General features: G+C 37.3%; 1 protein-coding gene across 4 annotated transcripts in view; it reads right to left on the bottom strand.

Annotated features, from left to right (window-relative positions):
- Positions 1-19,080, bottom strand: part of AFTPH (aftiphilin) — a 47,949-nt gene that overhangs the window by 9,920 nt on the left and 18,949 nt on the right. The window contains exons 3-8 of one of the 4 annotated variants that reach the window (XM_072857348.1): positions 12,975-13,126; positions 12,310-12,436; positions 11,932-11,988; positions 9,469-9,591; positions 2,973-3,033; positions 1,238-1,321 (exon numbers count right to left, since the gene is read on the bottom strand). In XM_072857348.1, the coding sequence (XP_072713449.1) occupies positions 1,238-1,321; positions 2,973-3,033; positions 9,469-9,591; positions 11,932-11,988; positions 12,310-12,436; positions 12,975-13,126 (604 nt within the window). Of the gene's footprint in view, positions 1-1,237; positions 1,410-2,972; positions 3,034-9,468; positions 9,592-11,931; positions 11,989-12,309; positions 12,437-12,974; positions 13,127-19,080 lie in introns of those variants that run through there. The other 3 variants (XM_072857350.1, XM_072857349.1, XR_012041727.1) reach the window with 3 other exon arrangements.

Here is a 19,080-nt window from a genome sequence, read left to right as displayed (position 1 = left end):
CTGGGTACTGATAACTTTTATGTCGATAGACTTGCACACACTTACAAAAGTATCTGTAAGGCTCAAGCATCTTGAATTTGCTACCTATCACTTCCACAACAAACCTGCCATCTTTCATCTCAATGACATTTCTCAAGGGTGAAATAAAAAGACATTTGGAATGCAATGCCATAAAATTGCCTTCAATGATTAGATTTCAAAACTAAAAAAGCAGTTGTTTTTTTTTTAAATACAATAATAATTATAAGCACTTATTTGAAATGTGGGAAAACTGCAAACCTCTTAAAAATTGATTTTTTTTTTAAATTAAAATCACTAAAAGAAAAAAAACTCTTCCCATGAAGAAAGTGATTATCACAGCTTCAGGCATTGTATTGAAAGAGTATTTGCCTTATCTACTTAACCTATGCATTGGGATAAATCCCCAAAATGTTCCTTAAATTCCTGCAGAAATTTATTCCAAGTGTAGGTTTTCACAAGCTCGTGCAAAATACTCAGAGCATGTCAAAACCATGCGATAAATGAATTCAATTACTTTCACGTATTATTCAATGGAGAGAGTGGTGGTTTTGTCTCCTTTTAAGGGATTAAGTTGCAGATAAAGTGCTTTGGTTTTATAATTAACATTCATGAGCTTCTGATGTCCCACGAACATGCAACTATCCTTGTTTTCTATTATGAATGTTGTTAAAACACTTTTTTCACTTTATCATTAATATTAGTAGTTTACACACAGAAAAAATTTACAACCTCCTGGTAGTAGCAAACACCAGTGGGGTTGTGATATGTTAGGCCCCATAACTTCATATTCACACATAACTTCCAAATAACATCATAATCCCGTAATTGGGAGACTCATTCAGAAGAGAGAACAAGCCTAATTTTTTGGGAATCGTCACATCTACAGCATTTTTCCATTTTTAAGTGCTTAGAAAAGTTAACTATCAAAATTTCTCATTTGAAACAAGTGTTTTAACATCTTATTTGCAAGAGCATAAGAGCCATTCATTCCTTCAGCATGTGACAAATACAGAGCTGACAGTACCTTTTAAATACTTCAAACTCGATACAAAACATCAGAAAACAGAACACAGATTAAAGGAAAAACGCAGTAGAAAGACATTTTAGAGAAACGCAACGTAAAATTTCTCCTTGTTTATAGGAAAGTCAAGTGATGTGCTCATGCTTTTAGTAAGTTGTTGTAACATTACATTTGTGGTTTTAACACTCTGCTGACCTGGGATTGTGGTGGTGCTGCTAGAGCTACTGTCATCCACGGGCCCAAAGAAATCAAGGTTCAGAAGAGTGGAACCTCCACTAGCTTGAAATTCAGTGACCGTGTTGGTAGGCAGCCATATAGAAGGTAAGCCAAGGGAGGGGTTTATGTGTAAAAAGGGGTAAGACACACACTTGAACATGCAAGTTATAATTAGTACTCAGTACGCAATTTAAAAATTGACATGAAAACAATGCTTACAGTATTAGTTTGTACCTTCTAAAATGTTAACAACTTAATTCAGTGCACATTTCCTCATGTACAATGCAGCAAGGAAATCAACACTAGTAACTTTAAAATAGAAGTATTTATTTCAATCTAAAAATGAAAGAGAACCAGCACGACCCAGAGAGAAAGATGTGATCAGTTAAAGGGAAACAATATATAGGTCAATTGATAGTTAGAATATAGTGGGTTTTTTCTCCCCTGAAATTGAAAGCCATTCTTTCATCAGGAAGACTTAGCAGATCCCCAAATAGCAAAGAACCAAAAAAACCTTTGACGTTTTATTTAGCAGCTTTAAGCTATTAATTATCATTATCTTAAAGCAGTGTGAACACAGGGTAACAAACGCCACTCTTATATCCAGTCCCTCGCTGGTAAATTATACTGTTCCCCTTTAGTACTAAAACAGAAATCAAACCAAGATACATTTTAAAGAAGTTGTTTGTTAAAAAGAAAGCATGATGATTGACTGAAGTAATAAAGACACCAGACAACAGCAAAAGGGTCCATCCAGGCTTTCCTTCAGCACCATGATATTGCTATCCAAACTCTTAACATCCCACATGTTCTGAAACAACACCATGAGGCAACACCAGTGCAGTAAGAGACAGTTTATTTTAGCCTGCTTTTGAACATCTTGTGTCATGAATTAATTGCTGTTAGCAGGCTCCTCAAAGGTATCAGTTTCTTTATAAGTTCTAGTCTGTCAATCAAACAAGTTTCCAAAACTTGTTTTATTTACTTTCATGCACTTACATTTCTGAGACTGGAGGTGGTGGCACAACTCACTTTGCTATTAAAATAGACATAGGTGAAGGGTCTTTTATGTGATAACTATATACATTTACAGATACAAATAAGTTCGTAGCTACCTCTTAAATTTAATATATTAGCTATAATTAGCTCTTGAGTGTAAGCAAAAGTGATAACAGATGAAGTCACATTTCTGAAATATAAAATTATCTGTAAATCTGAAAACTTTCAGCTCAAGAAGTGTATCTTTTGCAAACAGTTTGTGGTTAAAATATTGTGCTTTGAAGTAGCTACTATACACAAGTTTGTTATTCAAAGGATGTCTAACGAGATAGTTCATTGGTGAAAAATACTTTTAAGAAGTAAAACTTGTCAATCTAAAATGCTCATTTGTTCAGAGTTTCATTATAATCTGCAGTTATGTATATAATGAAGTGTTAATATTGCCACTGTGTCATTAGCATATGGCAGGAATCTAAAATAATACTTTAACTTAGTATTTTTCAGACTACATAATACTTCATGTAGGGGCACAGCTAATCAGAAAGAAAGCCTGAATTTCCAAAGTTAGGAGTAAGAAATAAATATTATATATATTTTTATATATATGTGTGTGTGTATATTTAAAAAAAAAATAATCAGCAGATAGATGTTTGTCTGAACTTTGTAGCTTTCTTATCTCTAGCTCTGGTGCTAGAGGCTCTACGGAGAGACGTACCATCTAAAGGGTTAGTAAGGCCACTGCTACTCCAGTCAAACTGGACAGGTGGTAGAGATTCCTAGAGTTGAAAAGTCAGAAATCAGATTTTATAGTCAGTTCAGGTTACAACAATGCAAAGCAGTTCAAACAACAGATTCTTTAGCGTCTAAATACTAAAAAGACAACTAAAAGAGCAAGCTTCAGCTTTTAGGAGGCGTGTACTTTCATAATATGCACTACAGATTCAAAGTAGATTTGTTCTACCACAGGAAGTCTCATTAAATTCTGAACAGTACAGATTAAGCAACTTCTAACTCAAACAGGATTTGCAAATTAACTAAAACATATGAATTGGATAAAAAGACCTTAAGGCATAGTTGAAAGTTAAACTACTATTACTTCCATGGAAGATGAGACATTTTGCATAAAAAGTTATGTATACACAATTATAGGGCAAATGTAGAATAAGGTTATTAGTGAAAGCTGTCTGTACATCCATACTTTGTCCTGATTATATATAAAATCACTTATTTACCATCAAATAGCCCATGAGTCTTTTGGTTTGTTTTGCTTTTAAGAGACATAATCCCTACATGTGAGACACAAACTATCAACACCCTCCCCACTCCACCCCTTTAAAAAAAATCCTGTGACTTATTACCCTTTAACAATTAACTCATTCCAATATATAAACAAACCATTGGTAATAATGCTTGAACAAGAGAAGCATGGAAACGTTCACTCCTTCTGGGAGCCTATCCTTGCCTTTTAATTTACTCTTGTTAAGTCTTTTGCACACACACACAGGTAAATCAAGCAAGCAGCAGGGACCATGCTTTACAGGGAAAGTGTGTTCAGGTGCAGTGTAACTTGCAAGTGCTGTCATCCTGTATTCTCAGGACACAAACTGATGGTACAGTATCAGAAATGTCTGAAATAAATTAATCTTTCTACTTCTGTGCATTACATTTCTGCTCTCTCCCCAGTGAAGTCAACTGTCAAGAAGTAGTGGGACAGGGATGTGCCTTCAACTTTTAACAGAACAATCACACTTAAGGAAGGAGAGCGATGGAAGTTCTCTGCAGCGTTATTCAAAACACATCACTAGTTGTCAAGTTTCCAGTGGCTGAGACATATCTTCTCTTTGCTTTTGTAGAAAGTCAAGCTTTAATTTTTTTTTATTTACTTTTAAAGCTTTCAACTATCCAACACTGGAAAAAATATGCAGATTCATGAATCAAGACTGTAGCAACCTGAGCTAGCTTTGTACAATTAAGCTTACTGTAAAAGGCTTTTGCTAGGTGATAGATGTTTACAGAAAGAAAAATGAAGGGAGCTGGAGATTTCTGTATTTACTTATAGTAAAAGCCTTGCCTAGAAAAATCTTTCCTACCTAATGACTTGGAAATATTTCCAGTACTGAGCACAACTAGAACAGTATTCACTCCATGGAGCTTAAGGAGCTGATGCTACATTTTTTACTTTGCTTTGGTAATGAAATTGCTAGCATTGAAATGATTTGCATGGAAACATAATGTTAGCAGTGTGGAAGCTACACGTGATGAAGTAATGATCACTATCATCAGTAGCTTGTTTAAAGTTTGTCACACCTAAAATATACTAACATTAAAAGGGGTTTGTACAAAAAAAAAAAAAAAAAGAGGCAAGTATGACAATTTAGTAGCTTTCTGCCCTGAGGAAAATGAACTCAAATTGAAACAAAGGAGCTTCCTACTAACTCTCACTTACTGAGGAAAATACCCACTACACTTTGTGTCAAAAGACTTAAGTCAGGACTCAGCAGTGTGACAGAATTCCATGGAAAAGGTGGTACCAATGACTGGCTAAGCTTTTCCCTTTAATGACGACTTGATTCTCATATTTGCCAAGAAGAGCACAAAGGGTGTGATGAATTCTCATATTTGCCAAGAAAAGCACAAAGGGTGTGATGAATTCTTCCTAAAACAGGGGTGGGGGGGGATCTGATTCCAAATCAGTAAGAGTATACACTAAGTATATTAGTCCGCTCTGTGGGATGAGGCCATTCTACTGACTTCAGCCACGTGCAAAAGAGGGGGGTGGCAAGTAAAGCAGACCCCATCTATACAGGATGCTGGCAAGCCCTGGTCTATACAACAGCAAACAAAGTGAAAGGAGAGGGCAGAGGCAAAAGCCAATTAAACAGAAAGGAAAAGTCTTCTGTTTCTAGTGACCTTGGCTCTAAGAAAAACTAATTATACTGGGACACCTGAACACAGCATTGAAATCTCAGACAATGGGAACATGCCCTGCAAATGGGAATATAATGTTTTGTCTTTCAGAGATTACAAGGTTGCTAGACTACCGGATTTACAACCAGTATTTTAATAACATGCTTTAAAGGAAAAGCGCCCAATCTAGAAGGATATTGAGAATCAGGGCAAACTGCTCTCACTCCTCCCTCCATCTTAGATTACAAGACACAGTACAGAAATGAAAAAGTATACTCAGCTGTCTGAGTACTACTCTGAATGTTAAGGAAGTAAGAAAGAGGAAACTAAAATGCCTGCTGGTTTTACTGCATCATATTTCACTTTGATAGAAGTGAGAGATGTTTTCACACAGTAATTTTAGAATGGTATTATGTAAGAGTTTTTATAATCCAAAGGAGTAAAATGTAAATGTTTGTCTCTGTGCCAGTAATTACCCAAGGAAAATTAAACAAAGAAAAAAAAAGGAAGTATCTTTTCTGTTTTAAAGCTGGGGGGAAAAATAGAAGGGCTTAATACAAATATAATATCAATATTTAGATAGATCCCACAAATGAGCATCAAACATTTCAGAAAAAGGTTTACAAGGAAGTAATTCATACATTTCATTGTGTGCATTCATTGACAAAATTACAACAGTTCTGAAAATTATTTTTCTCAGACACCACCTTTAAGCAACTGTCACATCTGATAGAATAGCAAGTTCTGTAGTATCTCTTACCTGTAAATCTTTCTCTCTTACTCTGTCCACAAAGCTACATATATTCTTGGATCTTTCTCATATGTATAACTGGAGGGCAGTTCCACGACAGAGCCTTTGGCTGGTGGCCAATAGTATGGTAGTTTGCATCTGTCATTGTTAGAAGTCCTGATGGTCCCTTATGTAATTAAAAGTGTTTTTAAAGACTGTCACCCCATGGGGTTTAATTACGGTTCAGTCCCTGACAGCCAGCAAGTGTAAGAGACATCCTGTATTATAAACTGATCTCTAATTCAGTGGCTTACATGCATGCAGATGTGCTGTAATAGGTACCTGCAGAAACGAATTACTGGTAATTTTCTTCTAGAAAGGTCTGGGTCACTGTAGATTTCTATTCCAATGTAAAACATACTAATCAAAACTAGGCAGGTAAGAAATCCCAAAGTTATCCTGTACGCTGGGACAAAGCTACCACTAGGCTCTACCAAAGAAACATAGTCCCAAACAGAGAGAAGAGGATGCTTTGAAGCAGTACCAAAAGACCAGAAACATCTAGAGAACTTTTTGCAAAAAAGCCAAAGAGAAGAAGGTAAATAAACTTTGGTGGCCAGAGAACGCAGTCACCATTAAGTCTAGACAGCAACCTTTTTAACAAGCACTGGAATATATTTTAATCACACTGCCTGAAGACTTGGCCGTGGTGTAGAAGCCCACTATAGCAGATGCTGTAAAACAGAAGAGAAGGGTACCTATCTCAGGTTTCACAATCAAAGGTTGCCTATTTGAGCAGCCATTCTCTCTTACAACTGATGTGCCTTCATAGAGCCTTTTACTTCAGACCTGTGAAGCCTTTGAGACACCATGCTTAGATAAAGGCAACAGTAATCATGGGATTATTTCATATTCTGTTTACTGTCTTATAGTTATGAGCACAGAGGAACAGAGAAATAAATCCCCCAATTGTCAAGATAAACAACAGATCAAAGAAGAATTTAGACACTACCTTCAAATATAAAACAGAATGAGTCTACAAAAGTCATCTTTATACAATAAACTAATGTGACAGATCAGTCAGTAACTTCAGTTGCTTGAGAGGACAAATCATCATTTCAAAAACCTTGTTCTTACAGCTTAAATGGCTCCAAAATTTTGAGCTTTTGGAAATACAGTGAAATTTGGAATTTCGAAATACAGTGGAAATTTGTCCACTGTATTTCCACAGTCTAACCAACCCAGTGAGAGCCTCTGCAGGGAAGGAGGACAAAACAGAGTTTATATAATAACTAGGAAAAACTATTGCAGCTCATTTGCTGCTTTTTTCCTCATTCTTTTGGTTTTTAATGCCATTTTAAATCTCTGCATGCTTTCCTCCATTCACCTACACCCAAAAAACTAAGGAGGCATTTCTGTGGTTTTACAAATGTTCTTTCCACTCCTACTTTTGCATCATCACAGTCTTTCTTCCAAAATCTTATTCCCTCAGCAGGAAGTCATACATGCACATGCACAGACACTGATCTGCATAAAAGTCCCATAAATGCCAGGCTTTCAACAAAGGAGAACTCGTCTCCTTTCCTTAAGCAAAGCATAGGAATCTATTAACCAGTGCCTCTCTTTTCAACAAGAGAGCCAATATGCTGAGGTTTCTGAACACAAGAATGACCAGTCATCACTGCCATCTGAAAATGGAGGAATTCAGAAGTTTTACCCAGTTATTGTGTAATTACTTAAGCTTAAAGATACCTAAGCTGTTGTACCTAAATTACCTGCATTTAGAATAAGAAGTTTCAGGGTCCACTAAAATTGCCTATAATATTTCCATTGCATATTTATCAATGTTTATAGCACAGTTCCTAATGTTTACCAAAGTTTGGGCACATCATCTTAATACCACTACAATCTGGAATACTCCTAAGAGGCACAATGTGAAATGAAGCTGGATTTTCCCAAAAGCAAACAGAAGCCACCAAACATTAACAGAAGATGAGGCCAAGAAAGAAACAAGGTCTCTGAGGTGGAGAATTGATTGTTCATGCCCTGAGACTTTCTGAATGTCACTTAACTGTGGCCCCTTAGCATTCTTAATGGTTAGAGCTCTAACTCATCTGTTCCCCAAAAGCTTATTTTGGGATTTGTCTTTTTGGAAAAAATAACCTAAGGCCAGCAGTGCAGACAGATAGCATAGAAGCTTCTCGTATGTGTTCATGGACCACAACTATTGAACTGAGATGGCCTTGTCAGAACAAGCTATGAGACAGGATTATCAAACTGTGACAAGCAATAGGAAATTCTGCTGCAGGAGTACCCAAAAGTACAAATTCATAATTAAAGGAAAAGAGACTTCGATAAGTAGAGGATCTTATTTCCAGCACTATGACTGCCAAGCAACTGAGAAAATGGCACATGTCAGAGATGCTGCTACTTCAGGCTCTTGCAGTGCTCTACACTATGTTTAGCGTACGGTTTAATCTATGTTTTCCCCTCTGTAAAAAAGGGAACTTTAAACACTGCAGAAAGCCAGTGATATTTTCCTACTTTGTTCATATATAGAAATCACACAAGTGATTTCTTCAGCTCAAACTGGTTGCAATAATCATTACTGTTACCTTCTCTAATACCCAGTTAAGCTGCTCAGTTCCACTATAGTATTTGTAAGCAGCAGCATAGGAAGGGTCACCAAACTTGCATGTTACTATATAAAAACAACCTCAGTTCTTAGCCTGCTGACATACTGCTATTCCACAAAGAAAAAAAATTTCTCCTCTGGTACAAGCATATCACAGTTAGAGCTCTGCACTACGGCAAAGCAAAGAGCACAAGGAAATCACTATACTCAGAAGTACCTAGTGTTAAGGTTAGGTGTAGCACAAGAATAATTCATTTTGGAATGCCTTCAATCAGAAGCAACAAGCATTGCAGGTAACTGAGGATGCTAGGCAGATTAAACAAGACCTGCACTAAGAAGGGACACAGCTGACTGAGTATGTGCCGACTACCACTGTAGTGACACTGAAAATGAAATGTCTCTGCATATCCCATTAGCTAGTTGCCAGCCACACACATTGCAACATGCATAAGTGGTTTTCTGATATCATAATATAAAAACAACAACAACAAAACAGAATCCATGGAATTCAAAAGCTCACTCCTAAACCCCTCTGAACTAATTTTGTACCAGACTCCTACAATAAGCTTCAGAAAAAGCAAAGATGAAAAACATTAGCCAGATGAAGGACAACTGTAAAGTTACATCTAAAATTTGTGGAAGTAACTGTCCACTGCCTTTTGGAGCAGCTTGTTGTACAGCAGTAAATATCCATCAGGACTCTCAAATGCTGGCCACGAACTACTACAGACTTATCATAGGGACTCCCTTCCAGTCACACATGAAAAGTAGATCCAAGAGCAGGACTTCAATCTGACACAAGGAACACCTGCCCTTTACATACATATGTCTCTGAACACACCATCTAGATATTTTAAATATGAAGGAAGAGGCAAGGCACCCCATTGTTTCCATCATTCTTTCTTTTCCTCTCCACCCCCTTCTCTCTCTATTTTTTACCTGGAACTGATCAGATGTACATGTGTTCATCTCTGGTGATACAGGAGGTGTCTGTCCTATTGAAGCTATTTTTTCTGCTGCAGATATTGGTTTCAAAGGTTCCTTGGTAGGCTCTAACATGCCCTAAATAAAGAAATCAATTAAAAAAAAAAAAAGTCACACACACAGAGACACACACATATATATATTCCAAGAACTGCAGATGCAAAAAAACCAGGAAACACACTAGTAGGTAGTACTACCCTCAAATAGGGGCTTGGAGGTAACCATACCTCTCTGGGACACTCTCAGTGAGGGCGACAGAAGGGGATGGGGCAGGGGAGAAAATCATCGTAGGCCTAAGAAACATTTTAGAGCCAATAACAGAAACCAAAGTGCTTAGCTGGAGCTTGCTTTCAACTTTCAATAATGTAATTTAAGCTGGAGGAAAGAGTTACTTGATAAGGTGATGTCTTCTCCTCCCAATTCTGTGTAGACTATTCCAGAAATATCAAATGGCCCATCAGAAAGGTACAAATGCATTTATTCCATTTCAACAATTAAGTCAGAGGAAACAAGTCAAATTATCAGTTTGCAGAATGATACCAAGAACAGTAATAACTGGCATGGAAATAAATGCATTAAAAAGCATTAAGAAAATAATTAAAACCACATTTTTAATAAAAAAAAAACAAACACCTGTTCAAAGCAAAACAGTACTACGAAAAAATGTCTGAAATCTCTGGTGTTCCTGAATAAAATTGAGGGTGAGAAAGAGATCTACAGAAAGACTAAAGTTTGCACTGAGACATGCAAACTGCCTCAGAATGATGAGGTATAAAAAAAGAAACCCACAAATAAAACCACTGGATTTGCAACTAGTGTATTTTAAAATAATTTCAGTAAGTCAGCCACCAAGATCAGCTGTCACACAAATGTTTCTACACCATGTTAGGGGAGCTTAGAATTTAACCACCAGTTAAATCAATTCTTTTGGACAGCAGAGAAACACATGAAGCAGTGTGGCAACAGAAAGCCGCAAGCCACTTCACTCCTACCATCATCTATCCAGCTTATTGTGTGCACAAGTATATAAAAAATTGAGGAGATAACTAATCAGCAACAACAATCTGTTGCAAAAAATAATTGCATGTTGTGTACAAACATAGTCTTGCTCACAAGTATGTTACAGGAAGAAAACAGCAATTGCTATGAGATGTTTTATCTCTCTGTATCAGAATACCACGCTTACACCCAAAGAAGTGCATGAACTGACCTTGATGCATCAGAAAACAACAGCTCTAGAAACTGACTGTAGAAGTCACTCTACAAAATTAACCTACAGATTAAATTGACTTAATATATACCGAAGAAAACTGTAATCCTTTTATATTCAATTTGTGAATGACCATATAAAAGTGTATACATGTGTGTACATGCGTGTATATATATATACATAGGTTTTCAGAAAAAAGAACATATTTCTTCTGCTCAGACTAGCAAAAATGGCAAATCTTATCTTCTGACTGTTTTTACTACTACAGACATTGCACAGAGTCTGAAACGCCAAACAGGAATTACACAATATCAGCTTAAGTGAAAACAGTCGATCTTACTGCACTAGGTTACTTCAGTTTCCTTCAATCTACAGAAACCTAAATTATGCTTGCTATTTTTATCTAGCACTTGGGGCAACACAACAATACTGGCTATACAATGCTTTTTGTATGCATAAATAGCCTAATATACATATATGTGGGTCCTTTATTAATATGCCAATAACAGTGCATAGCATTACCATGCATCTCTCTTGACCTAGGAATATTGAGATGCAATGAAGCAATTAACAAACAGCCTGTCAGAGAAACAGTTGCACCAAGAGGAATGCTTGAGAGCACTGAGAAAACCTCCTACACACATTTAATGGAATACCGTAATTATCTAGCAGTTCTTAACCTTCTTTGAAGCATCTGGTCTTAGTGCCAGCGCTTCCCACAAGTGCTGATGTGCACTGACGTTTTGATTAATTTTGATGTTCTGTCATTTTTGACAACAATTTAATGATCTAGTTTCTTGTGCAAGTTTTAGTTGATATCTATACCTTATATTTAATAGTTAAAATTCAACAAGAAAAACTTTATTGCTGCATACACATTAATACATTACTTCAATCAATTTTTTCTTTTTTAGAAAATGCCTCAAACTGAGCTTAGACTAGCTAGCCCACCTTATTAGATAAATAGCTTGCTTTATGAAATGAGTAAATCAATACTTTTTTCATTTAAAATAGAGTATCTGCTTGCACACATCATGAAAATTGTGCATTTGACAATTCTTTTTACCATTTCTACTGATACCTAAGCCATAACCATACTTACAAAAATATCTTTTAGCACACTTGGTGCTTAATGTCATTTAATATATTTCATTATATAATGTTGTTGGAACTATAAAAAAACAAAACAAAACACTAAAAAGGCTTACCAGTCCTGCTGCATACATGGGTACTATAACAGGCTGTTTCTTGTTGCCTGTAAAGAGCTGATAAAACAACAACAACAATTTACTTAAGAGTTTCTGTGTCAGCGATGATAATATTTTTCAATGTTATATAACTCGTATAAGATTAGTATTCGAGAATAAATACTATGTTAAATATAACACAATGGTTAAAAACTAATGCAACTTTAAATATTAATAGGGATTATAAAACGTTAAGTTGTCAGATGGTCTGTCATGAAAAGCCATGTTCAGTGCAGCTATGCAATTAAGAGACAAGCATTCATACAAAAAGATTTCCACCTGATTCTACATTTAAAGCAGCTCCGTTATTTAGAAAGCAAGTTTTACTGACAGACTCACAATATTTCTTGTGTCGATTCCCAAGGAGCACAAAAGCTTTTTGTTGCTGTGGGAGCCACCCCACTGGTATCTCAGTCCATATGCATCATGGATATCCTGCAGCTCCATCCACACATCCATCAGTTTCCTATACAACCCATCATAAATCAAGTTATCAACAGGAATAACAGCTTAGCAGCCTTGAATATTTATTCTAGTTTTTAATGCAAGTGACTTATTATACATTCCAATTAAACTTATGCCCAAGCACAACACCCAGGGGAACTAAAACTGCACCATGTTGTCTGAACAACTATAGTTTAGACTTGTAATTGGAAAATGATGTCCACAGCAGACAGGACAAGGCCTGCTTAGACTTCATTATCACATGAATAAATATAGCAATTTGTATCAAGTGTAACTAATAAGACATATTCTGATTAACTCAGAGACATCACTTAAAAGACGATGATATGCTGCTGACTAAGTTGATATGCTAAGTGAAATACTCCTGGTATATGTAGTCACCGAAAACAAGCATTCTGCTAAATAGCTAATTTTTACTTGATAGTTTTTCAAAATGCTTGAAGCAAACAACTCATTTTGAATTACTGCTATACGTTTTAAGTTCCCAAAGAAGACATGTTTCTACTTCATTTTAAGTTTGTTGCGTTGTGGCTTCTTACCCAGTATTTGCTAAGGACTCCTCAGTTGTCATCTGCTTTTCACCTGCTTCCAACAAATGATTCAAGGAACTTATTTCTTCTTCAATTTCAAGAACAGGCATGGAAGGAAAACAGACTTCAAATATTCGTTCCAGACGACTTAGCAATGTTGTCTATATCAAAGAGAAAATATTTACGTCAAGTTTTGTTAACTGCTTTAAAGAAAAGGAGTCCAAAATTATAAAAATATGTTAAGATGGAAAACAACATAGCTGATACAAAGTTTCACTTACCACAAAAATGTATCTGTCAGAGGATCACAAGACTTTTTATAAGCACCGAATACAGGCTGCTAGCTACTGAGAAACAGTAAGGATCTTGCCCTCTGAAAAGTGAGTTCTTACAGAAGAGTCCAAAACAGGTCTTACCAGAGTCACTCTGTTATAAATTAGCAGAAAAGGTGTGCAACGAGTATACAGCTACATTTACTTAAGATGTGTTAAAGTCTCCAATTCTACACATCCTCAGGGTTTTACTGAACCCATTTTTTCAGCAACCTTGGTATCGAACATTTTCTGAAATATAAGCCAAAACCAATATAATTTCACCTAATGATTATGCACTTCAATCCAAACTTAAGACACAACACCGATTCAGAAGTCAGCTTCACTTCTTAAGATGTATGCCGTTAAAGGTCCCACAAAACTTAGCCTGATGTGCAACACGCTCATGGTGTGATAACAACTCTGAAAATGGTAAGGAAAAAACTATTTATAGTTCAAAGACTGCACACTTCCTAAAAAACTGTTAGTATCAATGACTCATATGTAGGAAAACTATAATACCCAGCTTCATTTGCTACGGTTCATGTGATAGTCAGGTCTAATGCAGAAGAGCCAAGACTAAGGCATTTAAACATACTGTTTGTCAAAAAATATTTGTAAGATTTGTTTGGTACTTCTCCAGACCAAAAAACTAAAGAAGAAAGAGAAGCATTACTCAACACCTTTCTTACCCCAACATCTATTTGTGTGTTTTTTACGTGTTAGAGGTTGTTTAAATAGAAGAATTACTTTCCCCCAAGCAACTTCCCTTTCTTCCCATTCATGACTCAGACAGTTAATGCTGAATGCTGTGATCCTGCAGGGGTTAAAAGCTAACCTTGGGAATGCTTCTATCCTAGCCAAATAACTTAAAAAACAACAAAAAAATCCCCACTAAGTTTTATTTTCGCTGAATAAGGAGCCAGCTAGATAGCAGCATGGTTTGCATAACCACAACTTTATCTAGGTTACTCTTGCCTGACCTTCTTTCTGCTGGCTTACATTATAAACTCACACCAAGAGTATGTAAATACAAATACTCAGAAGTTTTGTGGGATGGTTACGGATCTATATTCCCTGGTTTTGAGAGACTAGGCAGGATTTCCTGCTTGTCACAGTAGCTGCAACTGTGTCTTGATGTCATCGTCACTTCAGTGTCCCTTCGGAGAAAGGAAACTTCAGCATCTCGAACGCAGACAAGGCTCTTAAGTTTATCATAACACAGCAAATGTCTCCTGCTTTTCTCTCCACCAGTGCCACCATCACTGCTGTTGGGTAGGATAAGGTCTCAGCAATATAAACAGCACATATTGGTACTAATGGTTTCTAGGCATTTTAATTCTACAGCATGCACTGGAGAATGCTCTGATTCTTCCTACATGGGCCTTAGGATATGGATTTAATATTAAAAACAAACACCACCACCCCCCCCAACAACCTCCCTCCCCCACAAAACCAAAATAAAAATCCCCCCTCCTTTTTTTTTCTGACAAGCATAGTATGCTTTCTTCTTTTTAAGTTCTTCCCTTACATTTCTCTCTCTTCTCTCTGTTATATTTCCATATAGACACAGAATTTCAGCTTCATTATAGCTCAATGAACTTTAGCTCTATGAACAGCATTTCATTATAGCTCTATGAACAGCAATTGCTGCTCTATGAACTGCCTCAGACATGTACCACTGACATGGAGTATATTTTTTCCCCCAGTTCAACCCACTAAAACCAGGTAACTGGCAATCTCTTAACATTTATTAAAAAGCACCAATTTCAAGGTTTGCTCATAAAAATGAAATTAAAGCCTTTTTTTCAATGTACTTGTTTTTAATAGCAGCACCAGAATCTCTCTTCTTGCTAGGGGAAGGAGATGCAAGCCTGGCAGAAAAGGAGCACTTCTATCTTTGTAGTCTGGACCTCCTCAGCAGCCACCTTTCCAATGCTCTGCTGCACTGCACACAGGGCACCACCCAGCAGCTCCAACACCCACTTTTTTACTGGGAAAATGGAAAAGAAACCGAGTAGGTGAAAATCCCAACGTGCATCCCACAGTGTGTGCTAGTAGAGCTATGCCAGCAGAGCCCTCCTGTGGAGATGCAGCATATTCCAGCAGCAATGCTGAATTTACAAACACAAACCTCAGCCAGAAGTTTTTTGTTACAACTAATGATTTATGGTTCAGAGAAGCAAGGCTGGTAGGCAGAAGTTACATATTTTAATTAGACCAATCGATGCAGCTGGGACAAACCTTTATGCACCAGAATATTTGCCTCACATTTATAATAGTTATCAACAACATTTCTCATTTGAATTTCTATCTGAAAATTTGCCTCATCTCTTGTCTCAAGTAAACCACTGACCACATGCATCAGCGAACGTCGTACAGGAAACGTAACACAGAGGCAAACACCACGTTATCAGAATATCTTGATTCTGTACTGGAGTCAAGATGATGAGTCGGGAACTGTGCACCAAGTCTGTTCAGTCTATTCTCCCTATTCAGCTGTTAACTGCAAAATGCAGGAAAATTAACTTGCTTAGAACATCAGCTCTTCAGTTTTGCTACATGTGAAAGAAATGCCTGACAGGGACCACCACCAGCTTCAGCTACTTGCAAAGCATAATGTCAAAATGCCATAATTATTATACTATCAAAGGATCTGAATTACACAGAGCATACCTGACTCACTTTTTTTTTTTCTTTTCCTCTTCATTACCTCACTGGTATATTCTGACCATAATGAGTCATGTTCTACAGTATATAATTTTTCTTTTAATCATCTCTTAATGCCCAATCATTTTGGCCATACAGTAAGTTACAATACTTGTCCCATTACTTGTAGGCTGTTTTGTGTTTGTTGAGCAGAACTAAGACACTAGTATACATTTTTAGGAAGTAAAACTAACCAGTATTCCAGATTCTAGCCTAGCCTAACATTTCAGCATACAAAAGCATGCTCTACTTAACTTTTAAAACTTAACTTTGCCTACAACATATCACTTGCCCTTACCTTACATGAACAGGTGATGCTTACTTCACTTCTGCAACACAGCAGGAATACATATCCCCAGTGAAAAGTAAGAGGCAGACAAAAGGCATTGGATCATAAAAACAGCAAAGCATTGCGTTCCTTGAAAAGGATCAACATTTGAGAACATGCTAGTGACTAAGAATGTGCTTGCTTAGGTAATGAAAGAATTAACAGAAAGTCTCTAAGAACCAAGCAGCATCTCAGTCAGCACCCAATTTCAAATTTGAGCCTAAGAATTGTGCCAAAATTTCAGGAACAGTTTAATTATAGCATTCTTTACACTTCCTTTCATCTTTTCTAAATTTCCAGAAATGCTTAGCCCTTATTTATATACAACAGAGAAGAACGGTTTCCATAGCAAACCAGAGTAATTAATTCTATGTGTGCAAATGGACACAGGGATGAGCATACAAACACATCTCCCGGGCAGTGGCAATGTCCCTAAAGGAAGCAGCTGCACTTGTTCTTCTAATTGGTAATGAAATCCTGTGGTCACAGCTCCCAGGTATAAAGGGCATAACCAAGATTTTGAAATTAGTGGAAACGTCTATCTTCTACAAACCACATCTATTGTTTGTACAAAATGGCCTGTTAGAAAATGACTTCTGTCATACACAGTAGTGTCATGTCTTTCAGGATGAAAAATCCTGGGGAAAAAAAAAAGGGCACAAAAGAAAACAAGAACATTTCTCCACTTTTCATGTTACTAAAAATATTTGATACCCAAGTGTTCTACACTGCCATTTGAGAAGAGTAATTCTTAAAGGCACATACTGAAGATGTGAAAGAAGGCTACAGCTGCCATTCTAAAAATTAACTGTGATTCTCCAAACAGTGACAAACTCAAGGTCCCATAGTTTCTCAGAAAGCATAAAAGTTTTTGATAAACACTTAAGATACATGGTAATCATCACCTGAAACAACAAAAATATCACACATGTAACAGACTTTCAAGTGAGAATGATAACCACAGGATTAGAATTTATCTCCTTGGCTGTTTAAACAGGAGCAAGATCCAGCCCTCAGAGCTGAAAGGCCAAAGTACTTGCTTTACAGAATTTGTGTTCCTCTTCTTCTCCGCCACGAGACTATAGAATCAATGAACTCCTTCAACACAGCAAATCTACATTGCCGATCCAGCACACTAAATCCTCCCCAGGCACCTCCATGTGAACTCAGTGACAGGTCACTACCTCTCTTCAGAGCTATGAAAAGGAGATACTAAAACCTGCCATAAAGACAACGCACTTGGGCTACACTACAGAAATAGTTGATACGAAGTTTTCACCATATAACTGCTGTAAAGCTGCTCTGGGTAAAGTTTCAGGGAACTCTGTGTGCAAGGGGTGGGGGGGTGGGGGGGAAGACTTCTTGCTTCTGTCCACGGTCCCAATCACACATAAGCTGCAGAGCAGACACAAAAGCTCATCCAGTGAGCTTCTCATGCTGGAAGCTCAAGAGTGGAGTGGCACTTTGTCCCTCACTCCTCCCCACTTTCCATCAGAGGGGACAGCGCCATTCCTCAATGCAATCCCTCATTTTCCCCATCCCACTCTCGCTTACAGCCTGCAGGATGGCTCTGGCAGCCTTCAGAGGTGCTTTAAGAAGAGAGAGAGTCAAAACCAGAGGTCACCTTCAGCCCTCCTCTTCTTGCTGCCAGGAAAAGAGGCTATGAAGGAAGCAGCACTCAAGCTCTGGGCTGCTTGCCTCTATGGAACACAAAACTGGGAGACCTAAGAATAAATAAAACCAGTGTAATAGTTAAATTATTGAGACTATTTAGATATTCAAGTCTTATCTGATAGAAAAACATGAGAAAAGAGACAGAAATGAACATATGAAGGATCCAAGATGCCAAATGTATAATTTAGGGAAGGAATAAAGTTCATATGGACATGATCAGCTTCTAGTTAGAATTCAGAAGCCGAGTGAAGACTCTCAAAAAATGGCAGAACAAAGCTCAGTGGCCAGAAGCCAAGCAAAGAAACTGATTAACCAGGCAGATTTTATTTATTTTAAATCATGAACCCACTGCTCTGGAGAGTGCCTAACACAGGTATTTATGACCATTTTAACAAAATAAAGCAGAGGTTAAATGAGAAACTCCCTTTGCTGGGTTTTCTAACAACCAAACCATATTTTCCAGCAACACTTTTGCCTGTGTGCAGCTAAGTCACCATATATTCCTGTACCTTCACCACATGTGGGGGGTTTTCTTGTTGTCGGGCCCCCCCCCCCCCTTTGGTTAGTAGTTTATTTTTTTCTTTAAGAGCTAAACTACATGACCATGCAATTAACATGGGGACCTGAGAAACTCATTTCAATGGATGCAACTCACCATGGGGAACACACTAATCAATTTCAGTGGGTCTCAAAATCTTTTGGGGTCAAGCATGAAGAAACAGATCTGAACAGTTAACTAAATGCACATAAACCAATCGCTAAATTCCTAGTTAAATGTGGGCAGTTTTTTCTTTGAAAAGGTTTATGGATTGCTTAAACTAACAATCAGTTTGCCTTCCACATAGCAACAATTTATTTCTTTCTCTGATGTGCAGGCACTGCTTAGCAAACTGAGCAGCTTCCCAGAAGCAATGGGGGAAGAGCTGCAGGCAGAAAAACTCCTGAGTAAAGAAAAGAAGCAAAGCTTACAAAGAACACTAGTTCAACTTCTCATGATCCAAATATGACAGCTTTTCTTTTTTTTTTCCCCCCTTTCTTTTTGCCCCCCCCCCCCCCCCCCCAGTTACATTTAAGATGGTGACGTAAATTTCTT

Source organism: Ciconia boyciana, chromosome 3 (genome assembly GCF_034638445.1).
Source record: "Ciconia boyciana chromosome 3, ASM3463844v1, whole genome shotgun sequence".
Classification (NCBI taxonomy): Eukaryota; Metazoa; Chordata; class Aves; order Ciconiiformes; family Ciconiidae; genus Ciconia; species Ciconia boyciana.
Note: the sequence above shows the minus strand (reverse complement) of the source record. Positions and strands in the feature narration are given on the sequence as shown.